General features: G+C 37.6%; 1 protein-coding gene and 1 long non-coding RNA gene across 2 annotated transcripts in view; one reads left to right on the top strand and one right to left on the bottom strand.

The window, feature by feature from the left end:
* GABRR3 (gamma-aminobutyric acid type A receptor subunit rho3) overlaps window positions 1-26,834 on the top strand; it is a 44,233-nt gene extending 17,399 nt beyond the window's left edge. Inside the window, exons 4-9 of the mRNA XM_039879110.1 lie at window positions 1,671-1,894; window positions 5,276-5,358; window positions 6,369-6,509; window positions 10,848-11,000; window positions 19,530-19,726; window positions 26,328-26,834. Coding sequence (XP_039735044.1) covers window positions 1,671-1,894; window positions 5,276-5,358; window positions 6,369-6,509; window positions 10,848-11,000; window positions 19,530-19,726; window positions 26,328-26,630 — 1,101 coding nt within the window. The 3' untranslated portion in view covers window positions 26,631-26,834. The remainder of the gene's footprint in view (window positions 1-1,670; window positions 1,895-5,275; window positions 5,359-6,368; window positions 6,510-10,847; window positions 11,001-19,529; window positions 19,727-26,327) is intronic.
* Window positions 715-26,470, bottom strand: LOC120615925 (uncharacterized). The gene is made up of 3 exons (XR_005656385.1): window positions 26,403-26,470; window positions 8,774-8,829; window positions 715-1,997 (listed from the first exon to the last, which is right to left on the bottom strand). It is a non-coding gene; the product is annotated as an uncharacterized LOC120615925 (long non-coding RNA).

The raw sequence follows: 26,834 nt of genomic DNA, 5'->3' as shown, positions 1-26,834 counted from the left end.
GGTGGAACTGTGCCCTCCAGCTTGCCCTGGAAACAATGCCTGGATTTTCTTAGGTTCATCCCGCTTCATTCATTGATGTTGCTCACCTGGTCCTACAGTCATTTGAGGTTGCAGCCCTTAACCAAATGCTTATCATCCTTTGTTTTCTACTTTAAATATGGAAGCTTTGGGGTGGGGGGCAGGAATTAAAAATAAAACCAGGAAATAACCCTTCCATAAATAGGGAGGATTTTAATTACTTTCATTTCAAACTCCATTTTCCATCTGGAAAGATTTAGTTTGTTGTTTATCATTTCATGTAATGTGTTATGTACATTAATCCTTGCATTTCATTCCCTTTTCTGGAATCTTTTACATAGGTGTTCTTGTGAAATTTTCAAAATTAGCTTTTGGAGACTTTTGAGAAAAAAGTATTTTTGATATATGAGCTGTAGCTTATATATAGTGTTTTTCATAGAAGTAAGCTCTGAAATTTAGATTCCATGTATTACTTTTATAATATGCAAATATCACAGTTAAAGATAAAAATGTAAAAAGAGAGAGAAAGAACAAAGAAGGGATCTCTCAAGGAAGCAGGACCTAGAATTATAAATTACACTGTAAGGTCATAATCTTTCCATATGTATCTTAATTAATATTTTTATTTATAGTGACTCCTCAATTAGTTATTGCCATCCAAATGTTAACTGAATGAAAGATGACAGGACATATTTAAAATTGTCAAAGTTCTATATTTATGTGTTAATTCAAGAAAAATTTGAGTATTGTTGGGAAATAAATGACAGTAAGAAATAAACAGTTGTGAAAAGTGAAACATATTGTCATTGTCCACACCCAATGACTTAGACGAAGCTCAGAGAGTTTCTGTTCAAACAAACAAAATCTTACATATTGCATCTGAGAGCCAAACAAAACTCAAATCATTGACTAATCAAATTTTTTTCTGTTAATATGATGTTAGTATGGCTTTTCCCCTCCTTACCTCCTTACATTAACAGTTCAAATCCCTAAGCTATTCCAAATTAGAGTCTCCAGGAACTAACTTCTGGGGAATGTGCCATTTGAACAAAATCACAGGTGATTCTTTTGCAACCTTGAATTTGAGAACCACCATTTTATGGTGCTTTCTGTCTCTCAAGTGAGTAAGACCATTGCCTCTGCCCCAGGACCTCTGACGAAGTTCTTTCTACTAACAGCTCGAATAAATGCCGTGTTGAGTATTTTGTGGGACTATGGTTTATTCAACTTGGAGGGGGGCCTTCTTTAACAAAAACAATCAAATTTATGAATACGAAATTAGGTATAAAAGTGAATATTCATTCACAATGGGAAAAGAGATCAAAATAAAATACTAGAGCATGGAGTTTCTTCTGAGATCTCTCAAGGTTCTTTACCAGAGTGCTTATGCAGAAATGCTTCCCAGTTACAACTGGCTTTTCTCCCCCAACACAAACGCTCTATACTTCCCAGAAACTCTCAACATTCACTGGAGTCCAGGTGAGGGAGAGACTCTGCAACCGAAGCTCACTAGCTTCATCCTAAATATACCTGAAAATACAATATAAGCCATTCATTTGCAGGTCAGTAACATCCAGGACTAATTGTGTTGACTGATCATCCTGAATCATATTCTTCCTGACTTCGATTTGTCTCTTTTTCTCTCTGCCTAGGACTTTACGATGACTTTTTATCTCAGGCATTATTGGAAAGATGAAAGACTCTCTTTTCCTAGCACAACAAACAAAAGCATGACCTTTGATCATAGATTGATCAAAAAGATTTGGGTGCCCGATGTCTTTTTTGTCCATTCTAAAAGATCCTTCATCCATGATACGACTGTGGAGAACATCATGCTGCGTGTCCGCCCTGATGGAAATGTCCTCTTCAGTCTCAGGTGAGGGCTGTCTGCCACTGCTGGCTCCCTGTATCATGGCCGTCTGTGCCAAGTTGGTCTCACTTTGGACGAAGCTCATGATAGTGCTGTGTGTTTAGTGATGCTGGAGATTGGAGCACAAGCAAAAGATGAGATTTTTTTCCCGGTTCTAACTTCCAGATTTTAAAGAATGGTTTCCTAACTATACTTACTCGGGCCTGTATTGGAGAATGGTAGGAAATAAGATTGAATAAATAGAGTGGAGCTGAACTGTGGAAATCCTTGAGTCCAGCACACAATTTTCTAGGTATGCAAAACTGCTCTTCCTACTCACCAGCTCCACCCCACCACTGCAGCCCACCAAGCAGTCTTGGAATCTTGGATGAGCTAAGTAACTTTCTTAACTATTGCCTTCATTTTTCATGGGAAAGTATAGTTATCATACAAGTTCCTGCTAATTTCCTCACTTCCTTTTTCATGTATTTTTTTAAATTTGAAACATTAGTTCTGACATTATGCTATAAGCGCCTTCTGTTTTTAATGTACCATATGTCATTTAAGCCTAATGAGTTCTGTGCATACCAAGTAGCTTATCATAGGTAATTCTAAAAATGTTTAGTAAATCTAAGCAATTTATTTATTTTTTTCATGCCTTAGAAATCCCAGAAAGATACTGAAATAGCTGGGGGGAAAAAGGCTTCCCCAAAGATACCCGTGTCCTAATCCCTAAAACCTGTCAAATTTTCCCTATGAGACAGAAAAAGGATATTTGCAGATGTGATTAAGTTAAGAATCTTGAGATAGGGAAATTATCCTGGGTTATCTAGTTCAGACTTAAATGCAATCATAAATATCCTTGAAAGAAGGAGGAAAAGGAAGATTTGATACACACAGAAGAGTAGAAGGTAGCGTGACCATTAAGACGAAGATTGGAGTGATGCTGCCACCAGCCCAGGAATGTTGGCAGCTGCCAGAAGCCATTTAGAGGCAAGGAATGAATTTTCCCCCTAGAACCTCTGGAGGAAGCAGGGCCTTTCTGACACCTTGATTTCAGTCTAGTGACACTAATTTCAGGCCTCCAGAACTGTGAGAGAATAAGTTTCTGTTGTTTTAAGCTATGAAGTTTGTGGTAATTTGTTACATTGGCCATAAGAAACCAATACAAATTCTTTTTATTCCTTAAAAACATCTTGCTCACTAGTACAAAGGTGCTATGGCCAGACATTTCATAAAGCCTATCAATGTTTTTTAAAATGTAACTAAAGGGAAGTACTACTTTCAAAAGGACTTTTAAATCAAGAGTATTGTAGCACTCTAGAGTACTGGAATTAGGCTTCACTGGGAATCAGAAGGAGAACAGCAGCACCTGCCCAAGGAGTCAACTGTTTTAAATTACTTATTTGGATGGAAGGATGTCCATTAAAGAAATACTCAGTCGATTGTCCATAGCCTGCGCATTCCAAGGAAAGACTGGGCTCCTGCCCAGCTCCTGAGAGGTAACCTCCAAGCCCTTGGAATACCCTGTCAGATGAGAGTGTCTTTGTTTACCCAGAGGCCTTGGCCTATACCAGATTGTCTGTATGATTATGACGGAGGTCTTGGGCCACATTAGAGATAGGGAGGTGATATCATGTGATGATAACTCTGGAGGAACTGGAGACTAGAGTCAGACATACCTATGTGTCCAACCCTCAATTATTTCTTTAGACCCAAGGCTCAGTGGCTTCTCTGGTTGGCAGTACTCCATGGCTGTTGTTACACATCATTGCTAGGAGAATTAAGCACTGACCCCATAACTCCATTAGCACAGGACAAATAGAAACTTGTTCCTGGTCCATCCTGGATGCTGCCCTATGCTCTTTTTCCTTTCATTGTAACAAACTGTTAACTGTTAATGTAACAGCTTTGAAGAGTTCTATCAGTCCTTTTAGCTCATCATTGAACTTGAGAGTGGTCTTGTGGAATCCCTGAACACAGAAGGACTCAAAATTGTTGTCTGTATAACTATTCCAACTGACAGCAGAGCCAGTCTAAGCCCAGAGCCATGTCACCTGGTTCTAGGCTTGGTCCTAGTAGTATCTACTGACAAAAATTCTTTTCTTGACCAAACTTTACTGATGCTTCTCTGAACTCTCTCTTCACCTAGACCCTGACTTTTGAGCTTCCGTGTTTGTCTTTGATAAGTCAATTTAGCCAGAATCCCCCTGCCTCCTTACCCCTGATGTTTCCTCTGAGTAATTTTCCATCCATTGACCCGCATCATGCTTCTTGGTTATGAAGTTCCACTTTTCCTTGTTATATTTGGAGTTGAGCCCAATCTCTCTCCCGTATTAAAAAAACCCCATTACAGTAGTCCCTCTCAATAAAGTCTTCCTTACTTTCTTTAACAAATGTCACAAATAATACATTCTTTAACACCACCCACCTAACCTCCTTAGCGGTTCATTTATTCATGTATACCATGCAGGAGGCAGACTCAAAGACTTTAGAGGTCCCTTCTCGCTTTAAAGTACTAGGAATATGCCAAAATTAATATGTTTTGTGACACAAATTCATCCAGGCACCTCCCTGGCATAGCATTTTGCTGAGTGACTGTTGACAGTAGAATTCAACCCATGGAAGATAAAATAGTTCTACTTCTCTGATTAACTTGGCGGCACCATGGGTAGGAGCAGCTGTTGCCTTTGTTTTTTTGCAGACTTGCTCAGGGGCCTTTTATGAACCTCTGATCTGCTATTGTGAGTACCACAGTTTCTACTTTGTGGCAGGATCATAGTACAGCAGCCTCTGCCTGAAGCCAGGAAAATCTAGGAGGATATAAAATTTGAAAAAGCAATCCTCATCAGTATGCAAGCCTTTCAACTTAATAGCACCTGAATTATGCATTGTGCACATAAATCTATAACTAAAAATGCTCTGGGCTTTATCCTCATGCCTGGAAAGAGGATTTCCTCAGGTAAATTTGCTTTGTGAGAGAAACCTTTACCCATAGTTTTTTATTACCACCATATCAGTTCTTTATTACTAGAAACTATTTAAGTTTGGATCTTCCAAAAGCAGGAAATATTTAAATCTATTTAAAAGTATTCTCACTTTGAAGTGTGTTTTTCTGAAGATCTCAGAGCCATAAAATATAGAGGCAATTGACCAGGAAATGGTGAGCTCAGAAGCAATTATTAGAGCAGGAAATCACTGATTATCTCTGTGTCTTAAGCAAATCATCCACCTTCCTGGGGGGTGCTTCCTTATCCATTATTTGGAAAGAAGATGGTAATGCCTGATTTGCATCATTCTTGAAAGGCACACAAAGCAAGCAAATAGTAAGAGGGCTGCATTATTGCATGCTTATTTGGCCATGTGGTTGAATGATATGCAGTTTTCTTTTTCTCGTTCTTTTTATAGGATAACTGTTTCAGCCATGTGCTTTATGGATTTCAGCAGGTTTCCTCTTGACACTCAAAATTGTTCTCTTGAACTGGAAAGCTGTAAGTCTTACTTCCTGACAGAGGGTATACACATGATCTGAATATAACATCACAAACTTGCATATAAATAAATGTGTTTTAACAAGGATTTAAAACTTTCGATATAAGCTAAATATGTTTATCCAACATATGTAGTTGCCTTTTTTTTTTTTTTTTAATTAAAGATGATAGCAAGTTGTCTCTCGTGAGAAGATTCGGTAGGGGGAGGATGCTTTGATAATTACATATTTGTAATTTCTACAATGGTTATAAAGGAATAGCTCCCTATACAGGTGTATTCTTGCTAATATTAAGGTAGACTGACACTGACTTTCCAAGTTTGGAAAGATCTAGAATTCATGTTGCCATATGAGTCACAATCTTCCATTAAGTATACTTGGTTTCCCCAAGAAAAACTCAGCTCTAGACATAGACCCCCCATAATCAAAGTCCTGTCAAAGGGCATCTGAGCCAGTGCTTTGTCAATCACTTTGACCCTTCAGCTATTTTTGATATGACATCTTAAAAGCTGAATGCAGTTTTTCATAATGAGGCTTAATGCTGGGAACCTCAACGGATGTCTTCTACACAGATTCTGCTCCCCAAATCCATTAGAAACTTTCTATAACACTTTTGATTTTAGAAGAAAATTCTTTATGATCTCAACTCATTTTAGAATTTCATCCACAAGATCTACAAAACTAAAAGGGCCTGCAGACCTGGGGTCAGGCCTGTGACTGTAACACAGTGCTGTGATATCACTCAGTGCACACAAATATGGGAGCAGCTGTTTGGAGTGTTTTTACTCATCATGCAGGCACAAGAACAGCCTCTACACTATGCCAGTCATAGGGTCTAATTTTTAGAGATTTTTTTCTTCTGATAGGTATGGGAATTGGCAAATATTTTTTGGCACCTAATGTATACAAGTCATTGGAGCAACACTAGGACAGAGAGCTGCATGTAATATGGTTATAGACCTCATGGAGCTTATAGAAGCTTATTCTAAGAATATTATTTTCTTGTTTTAGATGCCTACAATGAAGAGGATCTCATGCTATACTGGAAACATGGAAACAAGTCCTTAAATACTGATGAGCATATTTCCCTTTCTCAGTTCTTCATTGAGGAGTTCAGTGCATCCAGCGGATTTGCCTTCTATAGCAGCACAGGTAAAATGTTTTACGTGGACAGTTCATAAGCACCTATTGTGCATCTATTATTTGCAGAGCAACATGTGAAGAGACCTGAATCCAAACGAGGGTCTCCTTTAGCCAGTAATATCATCTTTCTTTTATAGGCAGCCACCTCCACCTTCCCAGGACATCATTTCTTTCCTCGTGCAGCCGCTAACTGGGTGCCTTCCTTCCACACTTGGCCCCTGCAGACTATTCTCAATACAGTAGACAGAGTGATCTCTTGAAAAACATAGAAATCACGATTCTTTTCTGCTCAGGAACCTCCAGTGCTTTTTCATCACACACAACAAAATTCGGACTTCTCCACGTGACCAACAAGGTCCTCCACGATCTGTCTCTGACCTTACCCACTACCCCAATCCACTACCACATTCTACTCTCTTTGCTTGTCCTCAAATACACCCTTCTAATGCCATCTGCAGGGCTTCTGCTCTGGCCTTTTCCTCCCACTGCCTAGAGTGTTTTTTTTTTTCCCCAATCTTCTCACAACCAGTTCCCTCACTTCATTCAGGGCTTCGTTCAAATATCATCTCCTCAAGAAGTGTTTTTCTAACCATTCTATCTAAAATAGGTCTCTTTCCTCACCGTTCCTTTTCTGTATTTGTCTTCATAGCTCTTACCACTACCTGAAATACATGTTTGTCTAACTGCTTTATTATCTGAGTGCCCAACTAGAAAGAAGGTAGGGAATCTATCTGCCTGGTTCACCATTTCTTCCCTAGTCCCTGGAATGTGTCTGATATCAGACAAATCAATTGAGTACATTGCCCCAAATAGAAAATGTATTTGAAATTGGGCCTATATTGTATACTCTTTACTATGACAGACATATTTTTGGTTTGGCAGCATTTATCTAAGACACTTTTTAAAATCGTATTTGATCCCTGTTAGCTAAAGTTAGAAGTAGCTACTTCTCCCTTGGTTATTAGCATTCTGAGCGACTTCAGGCAGAACCCATATAAGATACCATTTTAAATTCCTGAAGTCATGCTCAGGCCAGCAAGTGTGCCAGCAGCTACCCCTGTGGGTCAGAAATGCCCTGGCTGGAATCCTTGTACCCACTCCGCTTTGATAGTGGTGAGTTTTCTCCCCAAAGCTGCTCTACACTGCCCTTAGCCTTTGGAGAAGAGTTATCAAGTTGTTATCTACAAGGCTGCATCATTAAGAGAGAAGTCAAAACACAGAGAAGCTAAAGGATTTTAGCACCAACAGCTATTTAGTTATTTAGATCCTGAATAAATGCTCTATTTCACACCATTATTTGTCTGCATTGCTTGCGATTCAACAGATGATACTGTTAATTGTAATGAAGCTTATTTGCTTTTCTGATTTTATAAGTAACAGAGTAATTTGTTTTGATCATTGGTACAGCCCTGGCACATAGTAGATGCTCAATAGCTATTGTTGAATGAATGAATAAATGGGAGATAATTTGAAAAGAATGTTTAGAAGTTTAAAGAAAAAGCTTTTGTATTTCCACCTCGTAGAGGTAACTGTGCTATTATTTTGATATATATTCTACTCCTCCTCCTCCTTTTCTTTCTCTATATAAGTAAATATGAATTTTTTTTGGAACTTCAGCTTCCATTTAATAGCTGAACCACCAAGTCTGCACTTTTTTCCCTTAGCACTGCTTTCACCACTACCTGGCAATATCAACAAACAGGAAAGGGCTTCTGCCCATTCTTCCCTTTCATTGCCCCTCAAAATCATGCACCGAAGATTTGCAAAGGAAAAAGAAATAACTCTTGCCCGTAAAGGATACATTGAAAAGTATTCTTTATTGCAGCATAACGTAGGGATTAAATGCACAAGTTCTGGAGAGAGACTACATGAGTTCAAATCCTGGCTTTATCACTGTGTGCCATATGATAAGTACTCAATAAATATTAGCTAGTAGCTATCATCATCACCATTTTAATCAATATCACCACCTAGATTCTTTCAGCACAGAAGGAGGCCTTACTATTAACAGGCCACTGAAAGTGACAGTCTTCAGGTGAAAACACTTTCTTCAGCCTTGTCTTGGGACTGACTCCCCACCTACAGCCCCTCTGTTCAATTTTCCTGGCTGCCAACTCTCCAGCCCTTTTCTCTCTTTCATAAACTCCCTTTCTTTCTACCATGTGGCAACTTGATGGAAGCAGATGGACTCTACCACCTAAAATTTGGTTTAGATGTCAAAGCTGATAATGCCACACACATATCAAAAGGGTATGAAGAGACTTATTACTCACAGAACGAGGTTTTCTACAGGGAGCAGGGCAGGCTGCCGGGCAGGTCTGAAAATGGCCTGAGAAAAGAGGGAAGAATGACTGGTTTGAGATTTTGTGGTAGTTAAGAGGGTGGAGCTGGGGCAAGGCTTCGTGGCTGAACCTTGGGTGCCAAAAGAGGGAGCACTCAGCTTTCTTATTAGTTTGCCCTGGTGTGGGACAGAACAGAAAGTGGGGCTAGAGAGATATTGGTGGTTAAGTATCACAATTGGAGTCAGACTATTACACTACCCAAAATGAGGACTCCACATCTTTCCAGGTACCACCACCATTCCTTGCAGGTAAAGGGAGCTCTTCCCGGCTTACATAGCTTCTACCACAACACCACTGCTGGTATTCCTTCCCCTGAGGAGCCACAAGACAGAGCACTGTTTCTCCTGCTTGGTTGCCCACCTCCCATCACCAAAAAAAAAAAAAAAAAAAAATTCAGAAATTTATGTGTTAGAAAAAAAACCTTGTTACCTACATTTATTTCAAGACTTAAAACCATATACATTAATGGTGTTTTTCTTTGAAGTACTTTCACAGCTTTTCCTTATCTCTTTTAATCTGCAATAATTACATGAAGCTATTATATTGGAGATGCTGTTATTCTACTCTACAGCCAAAATTAAAACTTAATTGTATGTAATACCAAAGTGGGCTTGTGACATGGATAATACAAGACAATGAGTAGCTTAAAAGTAATATGTGTTTTGTTTAGAATGTACTATGTATCTTTTATTACCCTTGGTAATGAAATTGTTTGATATTATTAAAATGTATATCAGTTGATAGTGAGAGAGAACCTCCGAACAGGTAGGGAAGGGAAAAGTAATCAGAACTTAATTGAGATTAGAATGCTAGGAGTAGTCTGCCAATTCAGTGTAGGTTGGCTAGGTGTATGTCTTAGGCTGAATGCCTAAATATTGACCTGATTTATCTAATAAGTTTGCCACCTTGGGTTTCCCAAGAAATTACTACTGAGACTAGTAGAAGGGTTCTCTAACTTTGTAATACCTATGATTTTGTTTTATAATTTTTAACCTGTAGTCCCTGTGTTTTGAATAATTTTGCATCAAAGTACACTGCATGTATCATAGAAAAATTAATCTTACCACTTATTCATAAAGGGTATATTTTAATTTTTATTCATTTCATTATTCATTGCCTTATTTTAGATTGGCATCACAGTTATTATGAAATAAAGCAAGATAATATGAATTAGAAATGTGCGAGAAAAACTGAAAAACAAGGGTAAGGTATTACAGAGAATCTAGTATGTGGCTTTTAGAGAATGGCACTCAGAGAAGTCCTACAGATGGTCCAAAATTTTGGCTTTAAGCTTCTTTGCAGCCAATGTGAAAAGGGAAACCTGAACAAAATATATGTGTGGATGTGGCCGCAATTGGTGCTTTTGATCAGCATGAATTAATCAATATTACCAACATGAGTTTCTATAATTCTAACAAGAAGCAAAGAAACATCATTGCTTGGTTGCCTTTTTGCAGATTTATCATAGATAAATTAACGGTGCCAATGAGACTTCGAAATAAAAATAGTTTATGCATACTTCTGCTTACCCCCTCTTTGAATTCCTAGCTGTCTGGATACCAATTTGGAATCTATCGACCTAGTAGCTACCGTGAATCTTTTCAGATAAAATGTTTCATTTCATTTGTCAGAGCTGATAAATGGTTCATTGGCTATTCAGTGCACTCATTGGTCATCTAGTGAAGACTCGCCCACTTGCAGAAACACTGCAGACACAATTTATTTTGGAGAAAGGTCTTTAAAGACCATCCCACGAGACAGAATTACTATTCATCCCTGAACAGCAGGTATGAGATTTAAGGGGGATTTTGAGTCACATAATTAAACAGACTGTAGTTCAGTTCATTCAACTACTTTGATGGAGTGCCAGGCCCAGGTTCTGGGCTGGTGCTGGATCAGCTCAGTGTTTCCTGAGATCTTGATGTCTAAAGAAGCAGGTCATTTCACTAAGTGTGGTGTTTCCATGAGGAAGCCTGTCCTAATAATAACTGCCTTTTTCTCATAGGTTGGTATAACAGGCTTTTCATCAACTTTGTGCTAAGGAGGCATGTTTTCTTCTTCGTGCTGCAAACCTATTTCCCGGCTATGTTGATGGTGATACTGTCGTGGGTTTCATTTTGGATCGACCGAAGAGCTGTTCCTGCAAGAGTTTCCCTGGGTAAGTCTTTTAATGTGAAATGTTAATATGGGAGCAAGGTTAAGGAAGGTAAACAAAAAGGGGTGGTGAGTGAAGAAAAGAGTGTCATGGTTTAGCAGCAGGGGTAGTTTGGGAAGTGAACAGCAGGTTACAGTGTTTGTCTTCACAGCTCAAGGGCAAATTATAATTGGACTCTTTCCTTGGGAACCCAGGCAGGAGGTAGGAAGGCTGTGCCAACTGACCAAGAGCTGGATGATAGTAAAGAGAGAAGTGAAATTATGAAGCATCAACAGCCTCACTTTAAAGACCTATCTCTTCTCCCTTTCCGGGAAAACCTCCTTACCTTGCCCCACTCCATTTTACTTTGCATGACGAACACATTGTAGAAGAAAGAAACTCCAAACTAATTCACACTATACTTTTGATATCTTAATAAATTACTTCTTGGGGGAGGCGGAAGCTTGAATTTGGAAATACAAGTACTAGTTAGGTATTAGGGCTTAACCTAAATACTGAAATCAGAATCAACCACAGTAGAATTTTAGATAATTGTGGCATTTTAGTTGGCAAGAGATTTCAGGTGGAGAGACATCAGGCTCATTAAGTCACCACACCGATGTTATTACCTACTCCATCTGACATATTATATGTCACTGTCACACATACTGCTTTATGGGAACGATTTCAGACCCACTTAGCTGTTATATTGCATCCTTACAAAGTGGGAAGTACCAAGTTAAGCACTTAGATAAGAGGTTACTTAATAAAAACCCAAAAGTCAATCCCACTCGCCTTCTTGGCTGGTTCAGGCCAGAACTCCCTCATTTTGACTGATTTTATTCTTTCACCTTTAATGCTCTATCTAGAGAGAAGATTGTTATTAGTGGCTCCCAATCATAGTAATTACCACACAATTCATTCCAGAAACAGTGATTTCTAAGTTAATGTTCACAAATTATATGCATACTTCAAAAAATCATTTGAAAGGCATAGATTGTCATTAATATTAATAATTTGTTCACTACTTTCCCCTATTAAAAGCTTCAATCTACAAGCATTTAAGGCTTGAATATCTTCAAGGGGAAAAAAATACCATCTGAATGAATAATTAAATTATTGTGGCTATTATTTCACATCGGAGCAGCAGTGCCCTGACCTCAGTATGGTAGTGGGGCAGCATACACCCGAAACAGAAGACACATTTCCAGCTCTTGAGGCAGGATCAGAAAGGCATTCCATCTCTCACAGTTTAGGAATGTGTCTTTCAATCAGATTCCTGAAGCCGACTGCTCAGCTCTTACACTTTGAAAATGACAGCAATAAAAGCTGGTTCCAGGACAAGTTGGGGGGAATGGAGAACACTGAAATGCATTTAAGCTGCTCCTGAAATTTTGTGCTTCCTGCATCTACATCTGATCCCTCAGGGTTAAGAAATTGCTATGCAGATTTATATAAATAATATACAAGTCAGAAGTGGTCTCCCTCCCCACCTTTTTTTTAAATAAAGAGAATTGCAGTATTCCTGTACAGCTATCCTCTTATGGCTTTTGCTTCCTACAGCCCTCAAGCTTTTTCTAAAATATTTTGCCCTCTGCTTTACTCACTCCTCCCAAATGCTGTGATATCCAATTCTGTGGCAGGTCACTCTGACTACATCTGTCTATCCCTCTTGCCTTTTCTCAGTTGTCGCCCTCCTTCACTTTCTCTGAAGCATTTGACACTATTAAGCATCCTCTCAAATTCAGAACAAAGTGTAGTGGTCAAGACCCCAGCTTCATCTTCCTCGTCTGCAAAATGAAGTTAGTAAAACAACCTCCTAAGGGCCACTGTGGAAATTAAATGGGGGCATTCATGCCAACTGGCCCAGCGTTTGATAAAACCAAACAAACAATAAATATGTTTTATTTTTTCTGCACTATTATGGTTTTTCTCCTTTTTTAGATTGTCTTTTCATTTCTCTTTCCCAATTTTTACTTCTTTCTTCCATTCTTTAAGTATAGCCAATTCTCTTCCAAAGTTTTCTTTATTTTTGATTCTCTCATCAAATGGAAGAACTCTCTTCTAACTACTGTCTTTATGAAAGTAAATCCCAAATCTATGTCCTCATCTCAAATTTTTCTCTCAAGTTCCAGAGAAGTATTTCCAGCTGCCCTCTGAACTTCACCTTCAAGTCTACAGGCACTCAGCACATTCAAAACAGAACAAACTATTCTTCCCAGAATGCTCAAATCCCTCTTATTCTCTTGACTTTCCTCATTCTGTTAATTCATTCATTGAGTCTTTCATATCTATGCCTCAATTTCCTTCTTAGTCTTTGGTAGTGATTCACAAACTCTGATCTTAGGACCCATTTACACTTTAAAAATTAAGGACCCCAGAGATCTTTAGTTTTTGTGGGTTATATTTATCATTATTAGCCATGTTGGCTAGTAAAACAGAATTTTTGAAAATATGTATTGATCCTTTTAAAAATAGTGATACTAAATTCATTGCAAGTTAATATAACATATATGAAAAATAAGTGTTTTTTCCTAAAATGAAAAAAATTAGTGAGAAGAGTAGCATTGTTTTACATTTTTGTAAACTTTTAATGTCTGACTTTATGGAGGGCAACTGGCTTCTCATCCCTGCTTCTTCAATCTGTTGTAATAGGTTTTATTTGAAATATAGAAAGAAATCTGGCCTCACTCGGTTGGAGAAAAGAATCATATTTTCATAGTGTTTTCAAGTAATTGTACATTGTCTTCCCTGACATTGCACCGAAACTCAGCAAGTGATAATTTCTTAAAGGTTAGTTGCAATGTGGAGTCTGAAACCATATCAGTAAAGTTTTGCTGATCTATTAGATTAAAATCCATTGATCTCTTTAGTATCATGACTAAGTCTGTTTATATATGCATTGGTCACTTGGAAAACATTGGTGTACTGAGTTATACAGATCTTCCCAATGTTCACATAATTCATCATACAATATAAAAAAAACTTCATTTGTTAATATCGCCACTAATCTCATCAAAAAGTTTTTCAGTAGTGGGAAGCTTTCAAGCTCACGGTGATAGATACAATTTTAACATCTTTCTAGTTTGGGTTTAAAAGCTCAAATTTTATCATTTGGCAATAAATACTATGAGTTATTTTACCTCAAGTGATAGGTTTACTTTATTCAATTTTGAGAAAATGTCTGTCAGTTACTCAAATCTGAACAACCATACTTTATCTGTCAGTTGTTCTTTTGCGGAAAAGTGATGTTCCATTTGAAAAAAGTGTCCAGTGTTCAGCTCACAACTTGATTGCCTGATTGCTTTTTCTTAAGACAGCCACCCTACTTTGTATGCAGAAGGCTTTTATGTATATTTCTCATTTCATCAACCAGAATGTTAAAAAGACATGTACTCAAGGGCTCTAATTTAGTTAAATTAACAGTTTTTACTGATTTTATTTTCATTGTGATGCTGGGAGTTGGAGAATACAGTGACTGCTAGGTCAGTTATGTGCTGCTGCCTTCATTCATGCTAAAGCAACAACAGTTTTTCCAACCATTACCTGACACCATCAGTGCAAATATCAACACAGTAAAAAAAAGAAAAAAAAAAGGTAAATAATGTCTTAGTATGGTTATGAAACTTATTTTCACTATCAAGATCCTCTGAAAATGTCTTGGAGACCCCAAAGGATCCACTGATAGCACTTTGAAATTTATGGCTACAAGGTATCTAACTCTTTAAAGTCAGTCTTCTCTATAAAATGTCCTCAAATGTGCTTATTCTTTCTTTTCCATTGCTCTTGTCTTGGTGATGCTGGGCCCCTTGTTAACTTTGCCCTGGACTGCCCTAACAGACCCCTACCTGCCCAGGGCCCTCTTGCAAGCTTTGTGACATCCTACCCAGAGGACAATAGGAAGCAGAAATCCAGCTCAAGCTCCATGGGACATGGTTTGGGGTGACATTCTCAAGAGGAAAGGACACTCTTTGCTAATTTGTACAAAACAGTAGCATGGATTTGTAGAGGTCTGTAATTGATCATTTTACCTCTTGCTCTTCTTGTCCCAGTTTAATCCTGCTGCAGAGTAGTAGCTCTAAAACACAAATCTGATCACAATATTCTCATCTTGAATGCCATTGGTATAAATACTTTCAGCTTGGAATCTAAAGTGTTCCTTGAGGGTTGTCAGATGGAATGCAGCACAGTTGGTGAAATACAAATTTTTGATAAGCACCAAATAATGTTTTAGTATAATTTTATACCAAATATTGCATGGGACAAACAACAAATGTTATTTGTTGTTTATCTGAAATTCAAATATAACTGAGTGTCCCGAATTTTTATTTGCTAGATCTTCACCCATACTCTTGTTCCAATATACTTGTCCTAAGTTTTAAACAATTTTATCATTTAGTGTTCTCAAACAGGGCCCCATGCCTGACTGCTTATCTCAACTCTGTACATTTATTCTGCCTCTCACTCTGCCCGGAATGTCCTTCTTACATGTTGTTGTTGTTGTTGTTGTTGTTGTTGTTGTTGTTGTTGTTTTTCTGTCAAAATCCTGCCATCTCTCAATGGCCAGAGCCTTTACTGATGACTGCAGGCAGACATGGTCTTTCTCATTTCTGAACCACATGGCACTTTGTATCTCTCCTAAGTGACCTTGCTTCTTCTAATTTATGTTTAGATATGGGGTGAGTTAGTAGCCTGTCTTGTCTCTTCTAGCAGAATGTGAGTTCCTTAAGAAAAGTAATCAGTACAGTGTCGTGCACATATTTTGTGCTTAATACATACATAACAATACAATTGTTAAATCACCAGCGTTTAATCTACTATGTTTTTAATAATTGTATTTTTGTTACTCACTGAAAACAATTCATTGCTGATTAAGACCCTTTTACATTTACACGACAAATGTAAAAGGGTCTTAATCAGCAATGAATTGTTTTCAGTGAATAACAAAAATACGATATTCAACATTAGAGGTTGAATAGCATAGAAATGTCAATTGTGATTAGGCAATTCTCATGAGAGATAACAATCATAACTTGGAATGTGTAATGGGTTAAAAATACTATTCTATCTTTCCATCTGATTTTGTGTGGAGAGAGAGTAAGACTATTATAAAGCTATTCAAGGACATTTTAACTCTCATGGAAGAAGAAGTATTATTGTATTTTCTTCTCCCCTTCTGTCTCCCTCCTTCTTTCCTTACCTCCATACTTCTCACTTGGTCCCTCTGCATGGAATATACCATTCATAACCAATGTATTAAGTAATGGGTTCGTTTGCCAGGAAACAGTCGTGGCAGAGAAAGGCAACTAAAGCTTTCACTCATAAAGAAAAATGTCTTCTAACAGAGGATATGCCATATACCTAGAAAAGTAAGCACTTAGGAGCAGTTCATTTAACCATCATAGAGATTATCAGAGTTTCTCGGCACTAGAATCTGGTGCTACCTTTGTGGGATACAGTTGTTAGTTTCTGGCCATAACTGTGTTGTTGGGATATCTAGCCTATTTTCCTTTCCTTCACATTCCTTCACACTGAATATTTTCTTTCTTCCTAGGCTTACAGGGAAAATGTTTGTACTCATTTAAAGGTGAATGTAGATACATAAGCCTTCAAAAGAGCTATACCCACAACCGAAGGGAGCAAACTGACTCAACCTTTCTATAAGTGATGCCTACATGCCCAACTGTTATTACACTGGTCAACAAACCTCTCCATTGTGTTTGGGGGGAAAAATGGCCAATGAAGCACAAATATAACTCTCCCCAGACTGAATAATTCTTAGGACCCCATATGTGTCCTTAAGAGTTAATATGGTGAAACCACAAGGGCTCAGGAGAGCCAAGTCTCATGGGCCAGACTAAATATTGTCTTATAACACTTTCCTAACTATGCATAGCAGTATTGGTATGTGGTAAGATAATGTTCTAATCCCAGTACAGGACCTTTCTTTGACTAAATGGTCACTCAATATAATTCAAAACTCCTTTATTGAGATGTTAACTTTAATATGTTTGAAAGGAATGCTATTTGTCAAGATCAATGTATTTCTAAGGGGCAGCTCAAGACATAGTGTGTTTAATGTAGCTGTAATACTCCTTGACTCCAAGTTCTATTGCTTGGGGAATATACTTTCAGTTTCCTCATCCTTTACTCCTTGTACTTAACAATCTCTCCTCCCACTCTCTATTTCTTTCTTTCTTCCTTTTCTTTCTTTTTTCCCCATTATTTTACATAAGGAAAATCTAGTATGCTGGTTTCAAAATAAATAAAGCTGTAGTAAATTAGTTGGACTAGGCACCCTTTTAAAGAAAATAGCTGATAATTTATTGCTGTCTGGCAAATATAGATAATACAATTACCTTTTATAGCCCAAGAGTCATCAATTTAAAAGACACGACAAGACCTATCTGGTATGTAAACTAGTGTTTGTTCTAAACCATTATTTTGTCTGTTAAGTTCCATGTTACTGTCCATTGAAAAAAATGAAGTTGTATTTTCCATATCATAAAAAACCAGTAAGAGAAGACATTTTAAAATTTTGAACTAATGAAGTAAGCTACGAAATAGGAACATTAGTTTAGGATTCATTCAATTTTACCAGTGAAATCTAGAAGAGAAGAAGACTTTTGGCCTATTGAAAAGCACAAAGTACCTTCATGCTTCCTGACATAATTCTACACTCAATTTTATAGCGTCTTCTCTCAGAGATGCTCCATCTGTAGAGACTGGTTTATAATCTTAAAAACAAGAGGAATTTCCCTTTACAGAATGAGAGGCAGCACGTTTGCATGTAAAAAGCATAGGTTCTATACCCAGAGAGAAAGGTTTCAATCCTGCTCCTGAAGAAACTCAGGCTAATTACTTAGCCACTCTCAGCTCATCTTTCTTTTCTGCAACATGTGGCAAATAATATTTATCTAGGTTTGTGCTGAATAAACATTTCATAAAGGCAATCAAATTTTCTTTAATAATCTTGGCCTCAGCTACACGAACATCTGTAATGTTAATCAAAATTTCACATCTCTATATTTATGTGGCAAGGAATGCGAACAGCGTCCACCAATATGCAAATCCTTGATATTACCACTCTTAGGGAAACCTGAAACTCAGCGAGATGGTAGCCTGCTTCTAATGGTAAGAGCTAGGATAGCATTTAGGTTTCTTTTTCTAGAGTTAAATCAGTGTGAAGGTGAGATCCAGGCCCTCCGTAGTTACTGTCAAGTTGTCAGATTGTGTTGGTCTTTATCATACAAACAGGAAAACTTCATTTGAAATTGAATAGCTCTACAGAGTTGTCATTGTCTGTCATTGTCATTTCCCTCAAACGAGAACCTTGCAGAGTTATTGTAGAAAGGGCAGAAATATGTTGGTGAAAGCTGTCCACACGCTGCGTCTGTACATTTAGGAGTAAATCACCGTGCTCTTCCTGCTGTTCTGGACTCTGTCTGTTGACATTAAAATGTCCTCACAACTTATAAAAATCATTAAGGATTCCATTTGCACTTCCCTAGTGGGAAGTTAAGAAATAAAACCATGCCAGCCAGTGTACATTTCAAATATTTACAATACTATACTTTCTCTCTAGGCAGTACTTTGGCAGTATCCCTCTGAGAAATTAGTGTAGACACAGAATAGCCTTCCCCAAAGCTGGCATTTTATTAAGGAAATCTCAGAGTCACTTCTTCTGACTCCATTGTCCCCCAGAGCCCTGATCTCTTACTTCTGATGCTCATGCCAGAGAATAAAGAAGGAAAAGAAAAAGAAAAACAGAAAAGAGAAGACGAAGGTGGTGGGAAGGGAGAGAAAGGGAAGAGAAAAAAAGGGAGAGAGTGGAAAACAAGGGCAAAGGAGGAGAGGGGAGGTTACAAAAGTAACTGGCATTCAGGAGTCATTTAGTACACATTTACACTGGACTGAGCCTCCACTATCACACTTCCATTCTGAATTTCAGTTGAACTGGAGTTCAGTGATAAGGGACAAAGTATAGCAATAATGATGGCTTATAAGTATTCTATTGAGAATAGCTGTCATTAATTCTATAAAGATCACTCTTCAATGAATGAAAGACTTAAAAGGAGACACTGAGATAATTTCCTAACAGTAAAAGTTGTAAAGTGATGAGAAAGGGTAATGAAAATAATTTTGGAATTTCTTTCCTAGGAGACTATTTTAAAATTGAATATGTTTTTACCTTTCTGGGATGGTTAGAAGAGGCCCATCTCAGGGAGAGAAGCACTGAGTCCCAAAAGTCATGTCTGATTCTGTGATGTCTTTAGATGGAAGGAAAGAAACGTTATGGACAATGGGGGTGAGGGCAAGAAAAAGAGGTAGAAAGAGAAATCCAAGGGGAGCTTCTTGCTTAGGCTGAAGATGCGAACTGGGTGAATATGCAGAGCTTCCCTACCGCCCACCACCCTTTGATCACCAGATTGATGTTGTTCTAGATATTGATATTGATATTGACATTGAAATGTGTCCCCTGGTGTAATCCAGCACCAGATTCTGGAACTGAATGGTCATGTCACTGATCTTGTCACCATTCTCAAATGGCAGGAATCACCACGGTGCTGACCATGTCCACGATCATCTCTGGCATGAGCGCCTCCATGCCCCAGGTGTCCTACATCAAGGCTGTGGACGTGTACCTTTGGGTCAGCTCCCTCTTTGTGTTCCTGTCAATCATTGAGTATGCAGCCGTGAACTACCTCACCACAGTGGAAGAACGGAAACAATTCAGGAAGACAGGAAAGGTACTACATTGCTTTGATTATCAGATGCCTTTTGGAATGTGAAAATGATTATCCTCATCTATAATCCTCTCCTGACAGCGTTGTCAGCCCTTGTATTAAGTACATATGTCTTAGCAAGATGCAAGTTTACATGATAGTGACATTTTAATATTGAACTTTATTCTCTGTGTTGGCTGGTTTCCTAAGCATCTTCATTTACCTTCAACAGGCGTTTTTGTGTGTTTATGTGAGGAATTCTGTGTGCTTCTCTCAACCACATCCTTTCAAGTAAATGATGATGATACTAGTAACAGCTAACATTTAATGAGTATTTATTATGTATGTATTGGCATTGTGCTGACCACCTAACATATATTATGTCATTTAATACTCAAAGTAACCCGAAGAGGCTGGTACTTTATCACTTTTATTTTATGGAAGTGAAATAAGAGCAGGTGGATAGTAACTTGACTGAGGCCACACAGCTCAAAGGGAATTAAGATTTGCTTCTGGGTCTCCCTGACTTCAGACTCTCCTGCCAACCAATAAATGATATGTTTTTCTTCACCAAGAGCTAGGATTATTTCTCTCTTCCTGTTTCTTGAGAGTCTGGGAGAGTATAAAGGGAAAATCTCCTCACAAGTATACTAGGAACAAGGTGCTTTCTAGGTTTTAAATGTTCTTACACAGTTTTTGTGATATTTCATTATAAATGCCAATAGATTGATCTTTACCTGCTTCATATCACAAATAATTGGGGCATTAGTTCCTTGTTATTATAACTGACCTACAATATTGTATTTCAGAAAGCTAACTGATCAAATTAATTCATTTGCTAGCATACACTTGAGACTATATATGTATATATAGACATATACTCACATATGCAAATAATTTTAATGTAATATTTTCACATTGGTTTAAAAAATTCTTATATGAGCATTTATACACACCCAAAACATTATTTTATATTTTTTATACTTCCAATGAGGACATTTCGTACTTTTAAGAATGTTTTTATAGCCTCTCCTCCAACTGAACCCTCATACCAGCTTCCTAATGTAGGCCTTGCAGAAATTATTATCTCTATTTTTAAAATGAAGAAACAGAGTTTTAGTGCAGTAAAGTGATTTGTCAAAAGATTCACAGCCAACAGAGCTGCAACTGCAATTCAGTTCTCCTGCCATGCTAATTTCATTCTTTTATTTTATATCCTTTGAGTCAAAGCTGTAATAGGAGCTGATTTAGCTTTATTGCAGATGCTTCAATTTCTTTTGTTGACAGTATATGACAAATGTCCCTGTCACATACATACACCACAGTGGCTACTCTGCAGGTATGAGAAAACCATAAGCTTATAGACAAGTGTGCAGTAACAGGTATGTATGCATCACTTGGGACTAGTCACTTTTTATCCAGTAGATCTGGGATGGGATCTGAGAGTCTGCATTTCTAACACACCCCAGATGCTGCTGATCTATTTCCCACACTGTGAATACTAATGATTTAGATCATCTATGAAGTGAAAGGTGACAAGAAAAAAATGTGAGACAAGTGAAAGGATTTGTTGTTCTTGTTTTGTTTTGTTTCTATATGAGGAGTGGTTAACCCAAGAAAGAGGCATTGAAGTAATTTGGGCCCACCTCTATCTAGTCATTTGACTTTAAAATATCTATGTCTCTTTGCCCCCACCTGTTCACAATACACATGTGTTAACCCTACCTCAATTGTTTAATTTGATGGGGTTGTACACAATCTTCTTGTGTACCACTGAGAAGAGATTCTTTTGGGTTAACGAGCATCATCTATTTTGAAAATTATTTTTTGTTTTTAATTGTGGTAAATACAAATAACATAGAACTTATCATCTTAATAATTAAGTGTACAGTTAAGTACTGTTAAGTTTATTCACATTGTTGTACAACCAATCTCCAGAAATTTTTCATCTTGCAAAACTGAGATTCTGTACCCATTAAACTCCCCCATTTCTCCCTTCCCCCAGCTTCTGGAAACCACCATTCTAAGCATCCTCCTTTAGGGTGCAATTATCTTAAAGATATATCCTACCTGACATTTATATAGTTATGGGACAAAATGAAAGAGCACAAGATTTGGAGTCAGAAGTGATGACAAATCTAACTCTATCACTTTCTAGCTTTGTTTCCAGGCTATTTCTCCTAATCTTCATTCTGCATTTGCAAAATGGTGGAATTTCTTCCCTTTTTACCTCACAGGACTGTTGTGAAGACCAAATTACATAATAAATAAGTCTGAGATTTTCACAAACTATAAAGTTTAAAATTGTGGATATATGTTAAATTCTTATTGTGGTTAGTGCTCAGAGCATATGGTGTAAAGGTGTACCTAAACTCAAGCAGTTTGTCACTTGGGGTGTTCTATTCAAAAACAAAACTGTGGTCATCCTTAGGTAGTTTTATTTACTTGCAGCAAGTAAAGAAGACAGGGGATTCACATCCAAAGCTCTGTCTCCCTGAAGGGAGTCTTAGCCACTGTTTATATGCACTATTTGGTCAATTACATGTTGCTTTCTTCTTTTGAAGTTGGCTAGTCACACTTATCTGGTTGGGTTCCAGGCACCCTCATCCTGCTTATAGTTGTGTCTGCAAAGTACTGTACTACATTTTAACATTTAGCAAGAATAGCATTTAGTAAGAACCACCCAGACCTTGAGACCCTTGTCCTGTCTAACAAAGGAATAGGAGTTTTAATAGAGAGAGTGGGAACGGGCTGTCTGAGATGAGAGCTCTTTCAAGGCATAGGATGCCCTAGTGAGGGGCAGGATAAAAGCGTAAGACAGTGGGTTTGGGGTTAATCAATGATACCTCTCTCCTCAGAATTAGGAAACCAGTTTTAGAGAGAAGAGAGTTGTACGATCTAGACAGATGGATATGATGATGTCACCTTTGTTATTGATAAAGCAGTTTGGAGAAAGCAGCTTAGTTAGATCTGAGAGCAGGAGGCTTCATTAATACTCCATCACCAAATTAAAAGTACTTATTCTCTTGGTTGCTGGTGAAGCTAGACAATTCAGGACTCTCCTTGTAGAAACAGTTTCCTTTTACCTTATTTCAGAGATCAAACCTACACTCTGATGTGGATTACTGAGTGAGGACTCGAAAAAGATTGAGTCACCCATGCCAGTTTCTTCTCCCAAATCCCTAGGGGTGGAGTGATTGAGGGTTAGTGAGAAAGGCCAGGAATGTTAAGCTCATGTAGTTCCTATGAAATCATGAAGTTAAGCAAAGCTCATTTCCTGACACCACACACGTCCCAACTACCCACCAGATACCAAGAGCTGGGAGAACGGCAAGGGCGGTGGAAAACTTATCCCTAGTGTTGACCTTTGTCCAAGAAGGAGAAAGGAAGCTATTTTTTTTTCTTATTCCTTCATCCGAATGTTTTCCTAATTCCAGGATTTAGGAGTTAGTCTAAAATGGTCAAATTTATAGTTAAAATATAATATGTCTTTATTATGTGCTTATGTATAGGCAAAAGTGAAAAATTAAAAAAACACTTCTAAAACTGTTTCTACTGGAACAACCAACTTTTAAACATGTGGAAATGAAGAGGAATTTTCACTCAAAAAGCTAATCAGCTCTTTGTTCTGCTTTTGTAGATATGCTTTCTACATAGGCTGTACTTGAAATTAACTAAAGACTCATCTTCCCTTTTGCTTGTTCTGTCTAAGCAACAAATGTAACTGCCTGTACCCTCTAGCAACTAAAACACACTTTGTAACTCTTTGTAACTGCCTGCAACCCATAGCAACTCCCATGCTTTGTAACCATCTGATGACAAATTAACCAATCAGCTCATGCCAAATAAATTTTACATAAGCAACGTTGCAACTGAGCTCCAGGCCCAGATCTTCAGAGGCCTAGTTCTTCTGGGACCACTGGTGTAATAAACCTGAGTTCTCCAACTCTCCAAGTGCTGCTTGGTTTCTTGCCAGTCTGATTTTTGCAACTTTTCTGCAACAGAAATTAGCAGCCTACTGGTAAAATTGTATATTGCAAGATTTAGTCAATTATATAGATAATCCTCAATTATAATGAAAAAAGAAAATGGCCCCTTGCTCTCCACAGAAGATTATGTCTTCTTCAACAAAATAATGACATTTTTGTTAGGATTAAAAAGTGATTGTTCAGTGGGATTGTTACCGTTGGGGTGATCTAAAACCCATCAGTGCCCCAGTAGCACTGAGGGGTCCTCAGTTCTTTTTATTGGTACAGTAAAGACTAAATAATCAATGAGATTTAGGAAGAGTAAGGTTTATTGAAAGTACATTTCAAGAAAGAAATGGGCTATGTAAGAGAAGGCTGCAGCAGCCTGGCGGGGGGGAGTGGGGAAGTATGATTAAAGTACACTGCAGGGAGGGGCAGGTTATAGTGAAGAGGGCTATAACCCTGTGGAGTGGGGAGGTCTGTATTATATTAGGGCAATGATGGGAGGTACAAGGGTAGTGCTAAATGACTGGCATGGAGGTCATTTTGATTGACATTTGGCCATTATATAACCCTTTTGTCTACTGTACATGTGCTTACCCAGAATTCAGTCTGTTACAATTAAATTCATGAACTTCCAGGCATAGGCATGATATTATAGTGATTGTATAATGAGGCCAGATCACAGGAGGTTAGTGTAGCACTGATTGCACATGCACTTGTGGCTGAATTAAACCAGCTACTAGTTTATGGCTCTTCATTCCTTTGAACCTCAGGATGTAGAGATAACTTATAACCATAAAATGGAGGTTCTAGAAAGGTCCTAAGGGAGGTCTCTGGGAAGGGCCTTCATTCCCTAGTTGCCCATATCTACTTAACTACCTAACAGGATGACTCAGCAGTATTCTGGGTGGCTAGAGAAACTACTAAAGAGAGACTGTACATAGTTATTCTATCTTCAACCCCAGAGTTGAATATATTGTTAGTGTTATTATTGGCTACCTGAGGTTATTCAGCCTTGATCTCATTTCATGTTTATTTTGCCCATTTTCATTTTACTATGAAAGTTTCTACAATTAAAACAAAAAGGTACAACATAACTGATTAATTTACAGACTACACAGAATAGTCTCCATGTTTTTTATTTAATTTTAAAATTTATTTTAATTTTTTGGCTGAATATAAAAGGTATATATTTTTTTTCAATTACAGTTGGCATTCATTAGTTTCAGGTGTACAGCATAGTGGTTAGACATTTATATAACTTACAAAGTGATCCCCCCAATAATTCGAGTACCCACCTGGCACCATATGTAGACTATATTCCCTATGCTGTACTTTACATCCCTGTGATATTTTGTAACTGCCAATTTGTACTACTTAACACCTTTACCTTTTTTACCCAGCTCCCCGACCCCTTTCCCATCTGGCAACCATCAGTTTGTTTTCTGTATCTATGAGTTTGTTTCAGTTTTTTTTGTTGGTTTATTTTGTTTTTTTTTTTAGCTTTCATATATAACTGAAATCATCTAGTGTTTGTCTTTCTCTGTCTGAATTATTTCTACACTTCATGTCTTTTGAATTCAGTAAAATATTGGGTTTTTAAATCACTATGAACCAAATAAACATTTTTGGCAGAATGTACTTTGCTGCCTCCATTCTGAATTCTGAATAATTTTATCCAGGAGTAGCTGTTCATATTTGTTCATTTTTTAACTTCCCTATAGATCAAGAAGTGATTTGGTTTTCTCAGAAAGTAATTAGTGACAGCTGCTTCGTAGACACTGCTTTGTACCAATGATAACCGCTATCTCCCTCAGAGTAAAACATTAAAGAGAAACGGTAGTTTAGATTCAATCAAGCACTGGAGCCAGAGAGCATTGTTAATTCACTCCTTCCAAAAAATAGGCCAATTTTAAGTTGTTTAATTGGGTTGTGTTAGTATCATTTATCGGTACTTCACAGCAAAAAATGGGAAAGCTTGGCCAATTTGCATTTTATAAGAGTAGCTAAAATCATTCCATACCCCCACCTGAAATTTAAGCATAAATGGATCACCAGATGATATTGTTCTGTTTTTGGACAAAAACAAAAAAACAAAAAAACAACAACAAAAAAACCCCCCACACTTACTGGGCATACTGTTCTGTTTTCTCTAAGGAAGAAAAATACATTGAAAAGCAAGTCCAATTGGCTTACACTGCTCTTCTGATAAATCATGTTCAATTTCAACTCACAAACTTATGCCAAACATTTCATACTACTCAGAAACAAAGAGGAAAACCTGAAACTGTTTATTTCTGGGGGAACGTGCATTGAGTGTAACAGTCTATCAGGCCAAGACTAAATTAGAAAACATTGATACTATAGTTTTGTAACATTTATTTCTATAATGCTCAAAAACCTCTATGGAAATAATTATAAACCTTGCCAAATTTCTATTAAAAATGGATCTCCAAGATAATATTTTCCATTTTTATTAAAATTACTTTTAGTCAGATACCAGAAGCAAAACCAGAATTCTATTCTTTGAAATAAGCAAAACATTCTTAGCATTTATCAGAACTATTTTTAAAGCCTGATTGTTTAGATTTGTACTGTAATTCCTATTCATAAAACCATATTCATGACTTACTAATAAAAGCCTTTTTTATCAGATTTCTGGAATGTACAACATTGATGCAGTTCAAGCTATGGCCTTTGATGGCTGTTACCATGACAGCGAGACTGACCTGGACCAAACTTCCATTTCTCTCCACTCAGAAGAAGACTCCATTCGAGGAAGATTCACAGGCAGCCCCAGTGCAGATTCACCTCGGATAAAGAGAAGGAAATCCTTAGGAGGGCACACTGGCAGAATCATTCTGGAGAACAACCATGTCATCGACACCTATTCAAGGATTTTATTTCCCATTGTGTACATTATCTTTAATTTGGTTTACTGGGGTATATATGTGTGAAGAGGAATTCCCGATGTATAAAACGCGTGTTGGAGTCAGCGTATATTCAACAACAACGACAACAAACGACTCTTGACAAAAATTTGGACAGTACTAGAGTGAACTAAACATCAGCCAGTTACATCTTCTGGTCTAAAGAAGATGTGAAAGTTGACTGATTTACATCAGAGTTCAAGGTTGTAGGAGAATTTGACTCCATAAATA

The sequence above is a fragment of the Pteropus medius genome, unplaced genomic scaffold (genome assembly GCF_902729225.1).
Source record: "Pteropus medius unplaced genomic scaffold, Ma_sr-lr_union100, whole genome shotgun sequence".
Taxonomy (NCBI): Eukaryota; Metazoa; Chordata; class Mammalia; order Chiroptera; family Pteropodidae; genus Pteropus; species Pteropus medius.
The sequence above is the reverse complement of the archived record's forward strand: the minus strand, read 5'-3'. Positions and strand labels throughout refer to the sequence as shown.